The sequence below is a fragment of the Nomascus leucogenys genome, chromosome 10, assembly GCF_006542625.1.
Source record: "Nomascus leucogenys isolate Asia chromosome 10, Asia_NLE_v1, whole genome shotgun sequence".
In the NCBI taxonomy this organism is placed as follows: domain Eukaryota; kingdom Metazoa; phylum Chordata; class Mammalia; order Primates; family Hylobatidae; genus Nomascus; species Nomascus leucogenys.
Window position 1 is genome coordinate 11,582,827 of NC_044390.1, and position 13,401 is coordinate 11,596,227.

Consider the following 13,401-nt stretch of genomic DNA (forward strand, 5'->3'; position numbering starts at 1 on the left):
TGCATCAACACGCCTGGCTAATTTTTGTGTTTTTAGTAGAGACAAGGTTTCACCATATTGGCCAGGCTGGTCTCAAACTCCTGACCTCAAGTGATACACCCACCTCAGCCTCCCAAAGTGCTGGGATTACAGGCGTGAGCCACCGTGCCCAGCCTGTTTTAGGCTACTATTACCTTCTTGCTTATCAAGTTGCTTATCTGGACTAGGGTCTTAGCATGGGGCTAAGCTCCTCAGGGCTAGCTAGGTGCCTGGAATTTCCCTTAAAGGGACTCAAGGTTTTCCTTTATTTCCACGCTTGACCCTCTCCCACCAGTCCATCCCCTACAGGCCCCTAAGAGGAGGGTCCCTGCTTGTCTCATCTTTTCAATTCTGCAGCATCCATGGTGATGGCAGGTCCAACTACTACAGACCCCTCCTTGGGAGGCCTCCTCTCTTACCGCACCTACCCCCAGCCTACATAGGTTTCTCCCTTTGGGTTAAGCCAACCTGACCTCCCATCTGTGGGGATGGGAATAAGGGTGTTTATAATTCAAGGAACATCAATTGTCTGCACACAGGCCTACAATGACTCTCCTCCTCAAACACATTGACCCTGAGGTGAAAGAAGCTGTTGAAGGGTTTTCTGAATCATCCACAACAAACAAATTTCAAAGAATGGTGGCAACCAAATCCATTTTGTTGTTTAGATCCCAATTTTTCAAAAATCCTCAATCCATGAATGACAGCAACCTGTGGGGGAAGGGTAGTGGAGGTGGGAGGAGCAGGGAGGGCCCTTAGGTCCTGGAGTTGGACACAGCCTTAGATGTGGCTTCACCCTGTCAAAGAGCAAAATTCTCACACATTGAATTTAAAGATCCAGTTGGTTGTTATTATCGATTTGTGAATCAGGCAGCATCTTGTCTATAAAACAGAAAAGGTGCTCTGAAGAGCCGAGCAGATGGATGGGCAGAAAAGCTTGGGGATAGCAAGATCAAGAAACAAGAAGTGGCTTGGTCATTTCAAAGTTACTTTCCTTATAGGGTTTATACAGAGGGGACTTCCCTTTCATGCCTGTGCAGGTGGATGGGGACCATTTTGATACAGGAGCTAGAAAGAAATTAGGCAGTTAGTGAGGGTAAGAGAGTCCTCAGCAAGGTTACCCTTTTAATAAAAAGCAGCCCCCAAATCATTTCTTTTCTAACAAAGAGTGGCCTGAAAATTTGAACTGCAAACATAGATAAGCAAACTGGAAGCTTGCACGGATGAATGCTGGCAGCTATGCCAATAGGAAAAGGCTACCTGGGGGCCAGGCATGTTCAACATGGAGGCTCCATCTTCCCTTTTCTTTGTCACCACGTGTACAGTAAAGGAACAGGCAATATGGCGCCAGCCAGGTAGTGAACCCATCTGCATAATAAAAGATTAGAGTGGGGTGGCCATCTTCTTCTCACGTTATGTAAATGACGCACCTGGTCCAACCAACCTTTGGGGCCTATGTAAATCAGACACTCCCTCCTCAAGATCATCTATAAAACCCTGTACATTTCACCATGGAACCGGAAGACCCATTCGAGAATCCCCCTCTCTGCAGGAGCGAGACCTATTCTCTTTCTTTTGCCTGTTAAACTCACTCTGTGTGTGTCCGTGTCCTCGAATTTCTTTGGCATGAGGCTGTGAACCTCAGGTATCACCCCAGACGAATGACACCACTTCACTTTCTATTGGTTGCTGTAAATCTCCTGATTTTTGGAAAACTGGCCCGTTTTAAAGTTCAGTTTGAGCACATGTCAGGTAGCACAAGTGACACTATTCTGGTTTGCTCTGGTCTGTTGAAGCCCGGTGGAAGGACTCTGTCCAAAGCAATGGCCTCCTGTAAATTTTATTTAACAACCTGAGCCCAGGGTAATAGTGACCCAGATAATGGTACCGTGATTAGAGAGTCATTTCTCCCTGGTGGTCACTGTGCATTTTACCAGACAGAACAAAGAGCAGCAGATCCAGGAATGGTGGTTAGGCAACTCAACAGCATTTCCCAGGGAGATGGCTCTCCGTGTAACAGTCATAATTTATCAAACATTTTTGGTCCTTCAGAAACATTCCTGTTTTCTTCTCTCTCCTCAGCACTTCCTGTTTCTCTTTCATTTGGAACTCTTTCTCCTTCGCTATGCCCATCTCCTTTTCTTCCTGGTATGTCTCTCGCTTTCCCTCTTCATTGCTAATCTCCTTCTTCTTCTCTTAACTGGTATCGTCTTTCATATGTATTGAATATGTGTCAGTGTTCCCTGTTATCAATTTAACAACTAGATCAATTTATACCCCAAATGGAGTGAACAGATTGAACAAAACACCTGATGCCCATTAAATCTGAATTTCAGATAAATAATAATAATATTTGGAATACACTTACACACAAAAAATTATTGCTTACCCGAAATTTAAATTTAAATGGGCATCCTGTATTGTATTCTCACAGCCCTGCCTCCACCTATAGCTCAGTGTGGGCTTCAAATCATGTTTGTCCTGAGAATCGGTGGCTCTTGCAGATAAAACCAGGTCCCATGGATTCTCTATAATAAACCTGGTAACTGTCTTACACTTTTTTTTTGAGGCAGGGTCTTGCTGTAAACACAGGCTGGAGTGCAGTGGCACTATCATGGCTCACTGCAGCCTCAGTCTCCTGGGCTCAAGGAATCCTCCCACACAGCCTCCCAAGTAGCTGGGATTATAGGTGTACACCACCACACCTGGCTAATTTTTAGATTTTTTGTAGAGGTGAGGTTTCGTCATGTTGCCCAGGCTGGTCTTAAACTTTTGGGCTCAAGCAGTCCTCTCAGTTTGGCCTCCTAAAGTGCTGGGATTACAGGAGTGAGCCACCACGTCCAGCAGTCTCTTATAATTTAAAAAATGTGATTAATCAACATTTCCTGAACATCCCAAATTGTGGAGAGTTTTTGGTCTCTTGCTTTTATGTGACACCTACATCTTCCAGGAGCTTGTTTTTAAAGGCAGCTGGCCTTCTTAGGGCACTCTTAAGCCCTGCCATCACTTTGCCATCCCAGAAACTGGAGAAAGCTTGGGATGCAGAGATTCCCAGGGTGGCTGAATTCCAACCATAATGTCAGGCCCCTGTGAGGGAAGTTAAGGGAAAGTTAATTCTGCGGGAAGTGGGGAGGGGAGGAGTGGAAATTATAAGCTTTTCTTTCAATATGACATCTTTGCCTTGTATTTCCTGTATCTTAGGAATGACCGAAGGATTGGGGAAGAAAATACTCCCCCTGCTGATGCTTCTTTGGTTCTACTTGGGAGTGACGCTCACAAGAGGAGGGACTGCAATAAACGTTCCCCAGATGATGCAGAGGTCTCTCTCTGCTGACAGTTAATACCTTGCCTCCAAGCCTGAATCGCCTTCCCGTTTGCGGGGTGTCTGAACAAACACAGCAAGATGTGCAGGTCACTGAGTTAGAAGAAGTCGGCAGGGCCTAAGTCCTTCTGCAAGGTGTGACTCTCTCCCTCCATACTGAGAACATTTTGAAGTGACTTCAGAGGCTGCAGGGCTCGGGAAGTCCCATGAGAACCGCTCCCCCTTCCCAGGGTACCGACATGGCCTGTAGCCAGGCATTGCTGTTTCTCAGCAGCCTGATCCAGGCCAGGCTTTCTGCTCTCCCTGCTGGAGGACCGCCATCCTTACTGAATGTATTTCCAAGAAAGCAGTTGACAGGCTTGGCTGTGCTATTTCTGGAAATGTTCAATAGGCCATCTTCTGGCAGGGACCGCTGCTGACGGATGGGTCTGAAGGGGAGACCAAGTGCTCAGCGCCATCTCGGCCCCGGCCTATTCCCAGGTGTCTCTGAGCAACAGCCGTCCCCAAATACCACGGGCTGTCAGCTGGCGGGGGCTGTGGGCCTCTGTGGAACTTGCTTCCTCCCTGGCAGGGAGGCTGCCAGCAGGCCTGCTGCTAAATGAAGACAGGCGCCCTGTGACTATAAATTATCAAACACATCAGCTCCGGGTGATGCACCGCACGTCCCGCAGTCGGTTCTGCAGGGGACACTTGCCCACTGCCAAAGGGCATTCTAGACAGCGGCTTTAACTCTTGTGGCAGCCACAGGAGAGAGGCCAAGCCTGTTGCTGGGCAGAGAAGCTCTTGGCAACTCCCAGAGGTTGCAATTGCTCTGGACTGCTGGGCTCTGTATAGACCAGGGCTTCTCACCCTCTGCACTATTGACGTTTTGGACAACATACTTCTTTGTTAGGGGCCATCTGAGCATTGTAGGTTTAGCAGCATCCCTGGTATCTACTCACTAGATGCCAACATTATCCCCTGCCCCCCGCCCACCCACGCACATACACGGAATTGTGACGACCAAAAACGCCTCCAGACATTGTCAAATGTCCCCTGGAAGGCAAAATCGCGCTTGGTTGAGAACCACTGGTGTAGAGGAAAGAGGATAGGGTCTGGGGTGATGGCAGAGAGAGGAAGATGCCAGTTCAGAATCTCCTGGTGAGCTGTGAAGCCAGGCAAGTAACAGAATCCTTTGGCCTCAGTTTCCCCATCTCTAAAATGGGAAGAAAGAGAAGGTCAAATCAAGGGATATGGCGATCAGCTGAGCTAATGTGTGTGATGCACTTTGAGAGGTATTTAAGCTCTAGGTCAAACAACGCAGGAATAGATGATCTGGTGCTTAATTTTTTTTTTTCTTTTTTGAGATGGAGTCTTGCTCTGTCACCCAGGCTGGAGTGCAGTGGTGCAGTTCACTGCTACCTCTGTCTCCCAGTTTCAAGTGATTCTCCTGCCTCAGCTTCCAGAGTAGCTCGGATTACATGCACATGCTACCGCGCCCGGCTAATTTTTGTATTTTTAGTAGAGACAGGATTTCATCATGTTGGCCAGGCTGGTCTTGAACTCCTGACCTCAGGTGATCGGCCCATCTCAGCCTCCCAAAGTGTTGGGATTACAGGCATGAGCCACTGTGCCCAGCCTAGTGCTTAAATTTAAAGAACATGGCTCCCTTTGAAGAATTTAGCCGAGTATTTCTAAAACTCCCTATGACTCTTAAATTAAAACAAACAAATGCTTTAGAAAGCTTTTCTCTTTATTTTTTTTCTTCTGATTTCTAACAAGAATAAGTATGCTGTGTCTGCCTGAGGTTAATGTACATGATTTCCCCTAGTCTTCCTTGAAAGAGGCTTCAAATTGTTGTTGTTGTTTTTTAAATCAACACCCTAGGAATTGTGTCCGTCCAATGAACAAACAGAAAGTAATGAGGGAAAGGAATGCCCCTCTATTTTATTCACAAAATTAGCCTCCTTTTCTTTATAGTTAGTAACAAAAACTGGTAAGGAACCACCACAGCCCTATAGAAAGACACTGTTGCTTTAAATGAGCTTTGCTGTTATATAATTCTCTGGCTGATTTCACCCTTCCAGCTTTCAAGGAACTGTAAAATCTCTAAAGGCTAATATTTCTCCTGTTCACACTGGCAGAAAAACACAAAGGAAACTGGTAACCTGAGCTCCCTGGAAGGTAAAAAAGGAAGAGCTGAGTCCTGGAGGACAGGGCTGCATGTGTCCCTTCCCGTCTTGGGGACCTTGTCAAGCACCAGGCGGCTGCAGCCCTTCTTTACAGCACAGGCTGTGTTCTTTCGGAAGAGCCAAGGCCACATTTGCTTTGGGAAACAGGACACTGTGATTAATCAAAGAAAACAAAAACAGCTTCGTTTTCCATAATGGGCCCATCGAAAGGCTTTTCTAGGAAAAATCTTGATCAAGCTGTTCCTTCTATTTCCCTAGTGGCCAACAGGGCTGGAGGGGGAGCACGGGGGAGCGGATGGGGTGAGCAAGAAAGTATCCATGAAAGTTTATTCCCAAATGATCCCTTCCAGAAAAAAGGCTTCATTATGTTCACTTGCCCAAAGCACTGAGAGCACCCACCAGCTAACAGCAAGGGCCCCCTTTCTAAGGCCAGGCGTCACTGTCCCGGTACCCAAGGTGCCCACCCACTCCTACTAGATCATTCCAGTCAGACAAGGTTCCTTGAAGGGAGATTAGGGGAGTGACACTCCGAACTAAACAAAGGAACAAAGAAGGGTCAGAAAAGTCAGGCAGACTCGGCACTGTGGTAAAACACACTCACATGCTTACGTCACAGTTGCCATCACAACGTAATTCTTACACTGGTACAGACAGGCGCAGGGCTGGGATTGGGGTAAGATCAGTGGGGGCACTGCCTGTGGTGCAAAATTTAAGGGCACCAAATAAATGCAATAATCAAATAATATTTTAATGCAATATTTTTAAGTGAAAATTGATGTCAAAAATCCGGGATGAACAAAATATCAAAATATTGAAGTTTAAAATCAAGATCTGGTTTCACAGACATTGGGTGTCCCTGCCGATCAGCACACACTTGACTTTGGCTTTGCAGGGCCTCCTTGAAGGAGATCGGTAAAGCAGGGTGAGCAAAGAAGCCCTGGATTTGGAGACAGAAGAGCAGGGGGCCTTGTGCATGACGTATATCTCCAGCCTCTCTGAGCTCTGTTCTCCTTTGCAAAGTGGGCTTAATACTCACTCGTCTACCTCACAGGGTTTGTTGGGACCAAATGAGATCTTGTTCATGGGAGCATTTGATAAACCATAATCTATGACATCCTTGAAATGGATAACAGAAAGTATAACCATAATACTGGTAATTACAGTAGTGGGTAAAACAGGATATTCTTGGAAAGGGAAGGGGAGAAGTGGCAGGAGAGAGGACAAGGAGGTCAGGAGGAGTAAGGGACAGGCAGTGTGGCGGGAAGTGTGAGGAGCCCAGATTCTGAAATCTGACCTGCATTCAAGTCTAAGCTCAGCTATGACAGCCTACTGAACCTCAGCCTATTCTCCAACCTCTCTGAGCCTCAGTTTTCTCAGTCTTAAAATGGGGATAATAATAGATTGACCACGAAGTAATATGTGCATAGCACCTAGTGTGGTCTGCAAACAGCTGAGTGTTAACCCCTTCCATCACACACACACATAAGTGTGTACATGCACACCTCCCTGCATACCCCAGTCCCCATCCCAGAGTAAACAAAAAGAGTCAAACTCTGTAAAATATTTGAAGACATTTATTCCCTTTTTTTTTTTTTGACACGGAGTGTCCCTCTGTTACCCAGGCTGGAGTGCAGTGACACAATCTCGGCTCACTGCAACCTCTGCCTCCAGGGTTCAAGTGATTCTTGTGCTTCAGCCTCTCAAGTAGCTGGGATTACAGGCGTGTGCCACCATGCCCGGCTAATTTTTGTGTTTTTAGTAGAGATGGGGTTGCCGTGTTGGCCAGGCTGGTCTCGAACTCCTGGCCTCAAGCAATCTGCCTGTCTCGGCCTCCCAAAGTGCTGGGATTACAGGCATGAGCCACCACACACGCCATTGAAAAGATTTATTCGGAGCCAAATATGAGAGGGGCCTGTGACACAGCCCTCAGGAGATCCTGAGAAAATGTGCCCAGGGTCGTCAGGCTGTAGCTTGGTTTTATACATTTTACAGAGACACGAGACTTCAATCAAATACATTTAAGAAATACATTGGGCTAGGCGCGGTGGCTCATGCCTGTAATCCCAGCACTTTGGGAGGCCGAGGCAGATGGATCACTTGAGGCCAGGAATTCGAGACCAGCCTGGCTAACAGGGCAAAACCCCATCTCTACTAAGAATACCAAAAGATTAGTCAGGTGTGGCATGTGCCTGTAGTCCCAAGGCACACAGCCTCCCTACTTGGGAGGCTGAAGCATGAGAATCACAGGAGGTGGAGGCTGCATTGAGCCAAATAGTGCCATTGCACTCTAGCCTGGGTGACAGAGGGAGACTCTGTCTCAAAAAAAAAAAAAAAAAAACAACAACAACAACAACAAAAGAAAACATTGGTTTGGTTCAGTAAGGTGGGACAACTGGAAGCAGGCTATAGGTAGATTTAAAAATTTTCTGGTTGAGAATTGGTTGCATTTACAGCAGGATGGCAGGGCCAGTCTCCACCCACGACTGAAACCCACAAGCCCTGCCCAGGGACCCAAGCTCTGGGCTCCTGCCCTTCCCCTCCAGATCTAACCTCCTTCCTGCAGGGACAGAGGTCCCAAACTGACTGCGGGAGCCCGTCTTATTGAGCTCAAACAATGTTTTTCATTTTTTAAAATTATTTGCCAACATTTAAAAATTGGGAGATTCTTACAAAAAAAATCCCAATTTCTAGCCCATCTATTAAAATCCAAATTTCCAGCTTGTCTGGAAATATCTAAATGTTCAGCAATTGATAACAATAATTCCTGTGTACTGAGAATATACTCAATGCTGAGCACAGTGCTCAATATTTTAGTTTTTTTCTCTTTAAACCTTCACAGCAATTCTGTACTCCCTCTCCCTTCTATAGATGATAAATCTGAGGCTCAGAAAACTTAAATAACCTGTCCAAAATACACACAGCTAATAAACAGCCTGGCTACAGTTAAACCCAGGGGAATTTGACTATAATTCCATGCTTTCAAATTTGTGTACTTCCCACCATCCTGGAAGGTATGGACTAAACTATCAGTTTTCAGAAGTGTTGCAAGAAGGCTCGGAGGCACGCGCTGAGTATGTATGGGGTGAGGTGGAGGAAGCTGGCTCAGGCCCCAGGGTTCCTACTTTTGTTAGGGCAGGTCTTTTTTTTAAAACCATTTTACATACTGGAGTTCCCTTCAAGTTGTCTTTTGGAAAAAGAATCTCACTGCTCAGAAACAAAACCAAACAAAGCCCCAAGCCCTGGTGATCTCCACTTTACCTTCCCTTCATGGTACCATGATTTCCTGGGTCAGCAGGAAAAGCTCCTTCTTCTCCCGTTCCCAATTTACTGACCATGTCTCTATGTTATGGCATCACTTCCGGGGCTATCTCTTTATGTTACGGCATCACCTCCAGTTGCGTCTTTGAGCAGCTGGGGCCTGATTGGGCTATGACTTACAACCCTCGCTTGGCCAAGTGTCCAGAGACTTGGGAGCCGTGGAGCCACGGCCCTTCCTCTGAGACCTGCTGGGGGTAGACGGGCCAACACCAGGTGGGAAGTGCTGCAGTGGAGGGCAAGGGTGAGGGGGTGAGGATGGCAGAGGCTAAAAGCCACTGAGCCTGGTAGAAAGGATGCCCCCTTTTATCTGTCATCATGAATTTCAGTCCTGTCATGATTGTCTATGAATTAAGTGTTTTCTTTAGGGAAACCTCAGAGGAATTACAGTGTGGTGAGAAGAGCACCTGGAGGAACCTGAGCTGGGCTCTGTCACTGCTTGGCATTGCATGAACTTGGTCCTATATAAAATGTGCATGGCATCTCTCTATGTACCTCACCCACTAGCCCTGGAGACATAGGGAGACTAAAAGGCATAAAGTGGCATGTTAATGAATGTCCTGTTTTAATTACTTGCATATGGTTTGACAAGCACAAACCAGGAGAAAGTGAGAGCTTCCAGACCCTCTTTGAAGATGGGACTGCTGGAGCTAGCCTTGTCACATGATGTCAGCCTTGGCATCAACTGCCATCCATGTGCCGATGACTCCCAGTTCCACAACCCCTCTGGATCTCTCTCCTGAGATTCTGACGGTGGTTCTTATGGAACAGCTCCCCTTGGCTGTACCCCACTCCTCCAGCAGCATTTCCAAAACAGAGCTCCTCACCACCTCTTTGAAACCTGCTCCTTCTGCAGGGTTCTGCGGTCCAGGAGCTGGTATCCTCAGCCACACAGCCCAGAAACCTGGAAGCCATTCTTGACTGCTTCCCTACCTCATTCCACACATCTGACAACAATCTCAAGATGTGGTTGGTTCAGTCTACCTCTTAAGGAGCTCTTGAATCTGTCTACTTCTCTCCAGCTCTAATGGATTGACTTGGACTAGACCACCCCCATCTCTGGCCTGGATGACAACAACTCCAGCTGCTGGGTCTCCTGCTACTGGTCTTGCCCTCCCCATCCCACACCCCACCACCCTGCCTTGCATGCTCCAAATCCCCAAACAGATCTTTCTGAAACACATATGCACAGAACGATGATCTTTCTAAAACACACATATAATCAACTTATCCTCATGCTTAAACCCTTGCAACAGTCAGTTGGGAGAAAGCCCTAATGCTTTCACATGGTATAGAAGGTGAGCCCCCACCCATCTATCTGCCATCTCTATTTATTTTATTTTATTTTTTTTGAGATGGAGTCTCACTCTGTCGCCCAGGCTGCAGTGCAGTGGCATGATCTTGGCTCACTGCAAGCTCCGCCTCCGGGTTCACGCCATTCTCCTGCCTCAGCCTCCCGAGTAGCTGAGACTACAGGCGCCCACCACCACGCCCACTAATTTTTTTGTATTTTTAGTAGAGACAGGGTTTCACCGTGTTAGCCAGGATGGTCTTGATCTCCTGACCTCGTGATCCACCTGCCTCAGCCTCCCAAAGTGCTGGGATTACAGGCATGAGCCACTGCGCCCAGCCTGCCATCTCTATTCTTAATACTCTGTCCAGGTTGAATCTCTTTCAGTTCCCCAAACACACCCCATTCTCTCATCCCTATTCCTTTGTGCATGTTTCCCTTTCCACTGAGAATATACTCCATTAACTCCCACTTATCCTTTGGGTCCCAGCTCAGGTGGTACTTTAACCTGGAAGCTTTTGCTGCCTTTCCAAGACTGAGTTAGGTACCCACCTACTGCATTTCCCTGGGCACCTTGCCCTGCCTTCATGTTATACAAGAAGTATACATGCCATAATTCCTTGTTGACTTGACTGCTTTTCCCATCCAGCTATAAACTCCATGAACGTTAACGTGTAATTCTGTTTTCATTTGTATCCCCTGTGCCTTAGTCACAACCAGGCATGTAGTATGTGCTCAATTAATTTTACTTTTGTGACTAAAGTGCTCAGGCCCTCAAAAAGATGAGTTGCCTTTTAGTAGAAGCATTAAGAGGCACTACTGGGAAAGAGTGTGCTTGCTAAAGCAAGTATTTTAGTCAGATGTGCAAATCAAACTGTGCTTTAACAATACCAAGAACCAACTACTAACACCTTGGCAATCTGCTAACTTCTCTGCTTCCTAGAAGTCTACATATTTTGGAATTTGTTTGTAGAAGTTGTGAAACACAGTCTCCTTCTACGTATTTAAGAACTTTCTGAGTTTCGCTTAATTTCTTCTTGCCAGACGGACCTGGCTTCAGATCCTTATTTTGCATCCTCTGTGTTGTGACCTTCCTTACTCTCCACTCATTAGTGGCCCTGGCATTGAGATCTCCCGCTGATGGCAATATCTGATAAAAGGCTGTCATTAAAAGTGTATCTGTGCCTGGTGTCAAGAGGTAGGAGAAGCTGAGACTTTGATTTTTCATTTTTAATCATCGTTTTGACCTCCCTTTTACCCCAAGGTTTCCAAATTCTGGGGCTTTGTGACCTTTGGATGATTGGTTAAGCTATTTTAATTATCGTATTTCCCCACACATTTTCTCTCATTTTCAAAACAGATAAACTAGCAGATTCAAAATGCACTGAACCCTCCCTGTGTTACACTACAGGAAGTGCAAAGATCTGGATTCAAGTCTTCACACTACTGTTTATAAGCTTATAACTGTGGGCAACCCACCTAACTTCCTTGAACTTCAGCTTTCTCTTCTGCAGAATCAGAATGGCACCAGCCTCCCACCTCACTCTCTGTCTTGCACGTGGTAGGCAGTGAATAAATATTAGTGTCCTTCCCAAACAGTTCTGCTATTAATTATGCCCATGACCATATAATGGTCCCTTTGGAACCTCCGCAGATTGAAATGATTTTCTATGATAATAAATCTCCACTGTTAGCAAGGGCAGTTGCCAGACAGTCTCGATGGCCACACTCACCCATGCTGCTAAAGCTTTTAAAGCTCTTATTAAATGATAGGATTGTTTGCTTTTGTTCCGTCAAAGTAAGATCCACATACTCTGCTCATTCTTGTGGTCATGGGGAAGGGAAAACCTCATCCCACATAGAAGACTGAGTCACTGACCTCTCCCATTACTTGAACTGCCTATCTCCAGAATTCAGCTGGACTACCGTCAGGTGAAACAAACTCATGTGAGGAGGAGAAAGTGAAATGCCTACGGGTGGGGAGTTGATAAACTCTCAAGGCAGTGAAATGTAAGAAGCAAGAGGCAGGCTGGGTGCGGTGGCTCACACCCGTAATCCCAGCACTTTAGCAGGCCAAGGCAGACAGATTGCTTGAGCTCAAGAGTTTGAGACCAGCCTGGGCAACATGGCAAAACCCCATTTCTACAAAAAATATAAAAATTAGCCAGGTTTTGTGGCATGCACCTGTAGTCCTAGCTATTCGGGAGACTGAGGTGGGAAGATCGAGCCCAGGAGGTGGAGGTTGCAGTGAGCCGAGATTACGTGACTGCGCTCCAGCCTGGGTGACAGAGCAAGATTCTGTCTCAAAAAAAAAAAAAAAAAAAAAAAAAAAAAGCAGCAGCTAGAGGCATGGCCATCTTAGCTTGGCAGTTGTATATCTTATAGATATAAAGACTGATTCCTTGCCTTTGCCCAGCACCTGGGATCCTACAGTGATCTTTATTTTATTTTACGTGAGGCAGAGTCTCACTCTGTCACCCAGGCTGGAGTGTAATGGCATGATCTCGGATCACTACAACCTCTGCCTCCTAGATTCAAGCGATTCTCCTGCCTCAGCCTCCCGAGTAGCTGGGATTACAGGCGCATGCCATCATCCCTGACTAATTTTTGTATTTTTAGTAGAGACAGGGTTTTGCCATGTTGGCCAGGCTGGTCTCAAACTCCTGACCTCAAGTGATCCACCTGCCTCGGCCTCCCAAAGTGCTGAGATTACAGGTGTGAGCCACTGTGCCTGGCCCCTACAGAGATCTTTCATAGTTAGGATCTTCTTTCATCCTTACAACCATCCTGAGAGGGTGGCAAATTTCATTATACCCATTTTTCAAAAGGAGAAACTGAGGAGAATATACCCAGATCACACAAGCTTAGTATGCAGAATGGAGCTGGGATTTCACTGGGGGCTTCCAGCTCCAAGAACTGTTCTTTCAATGACACTCACCTGCATCTCACTCAGTTGGGGAAGAGGAAGGTTCCAATCAGCCTCAGAGGGAACACATACTCAACAACCCCTCCACAGTGCCACTGAGGAAAAAGCACCAGATTCGGGGGGACACGAGGACCTAGGCTTCATTCCCTAGGGATGTCCGTTTCTTTATCTCTGCAAAGAACAGATCACAAAAAATGTTTCCAAGTTTCCTCCCATGTTTGTATTTCTTTAAGTGGATCTTTGGTTTAATGGATAACCCAAATACCTGTGACATAGAAGAAATGCCTAAAAGATAAATCTGGAGTTCACCACAAGTTCAGCAGCAATTACGGTGTCTTTGACCTGATGTGACCACTAT

At 46.4% G+C, this 13,401-nt stretch overlaps 1 protein-coding gene and 1 long non-coding RNA gene across 2 annotated transcripts in view; both read right to left on the bottom strand.

Moving 5' to 3' along the window:
• Positions 1 to 3,744: 3,744 nt before the first annotated feature.
• Positions 3,745 to 13,401, bottom strand: part of LOC100604623 (suppressor of cytokine signaling 2) — a 338,229-nt gene continuing 328,572 nt past the window's right edge. Inside the window, exon 3 of the mRNA XM_030819852.1 lies at positions 3,745 to 4,535. Coding sequence (XP_030675712.1) covers positions 4,468 to 4,535 — 68 coding nt within the window. The 3' untranslated portion in view covers positions 3,745 to 4,467. The remainder of the gene's footprint in view (positions 4,536 to 13,401) is intronic.
• Positions 13,064 to 13,401, bottom strand: part of LOC115836916 — a 30,806-nt gene continuing 30,468 nt past the window's right edge. The window contains exon 3 of the long non-coding RNA XR_004031924.1: positions 13,064 to 13,214. This is a non-coding gene — a long non-coding RNA (uncharacterized LOC115836916). The remainder of the gene's footprint in view (positions 13,215 to 13,401) is intronic.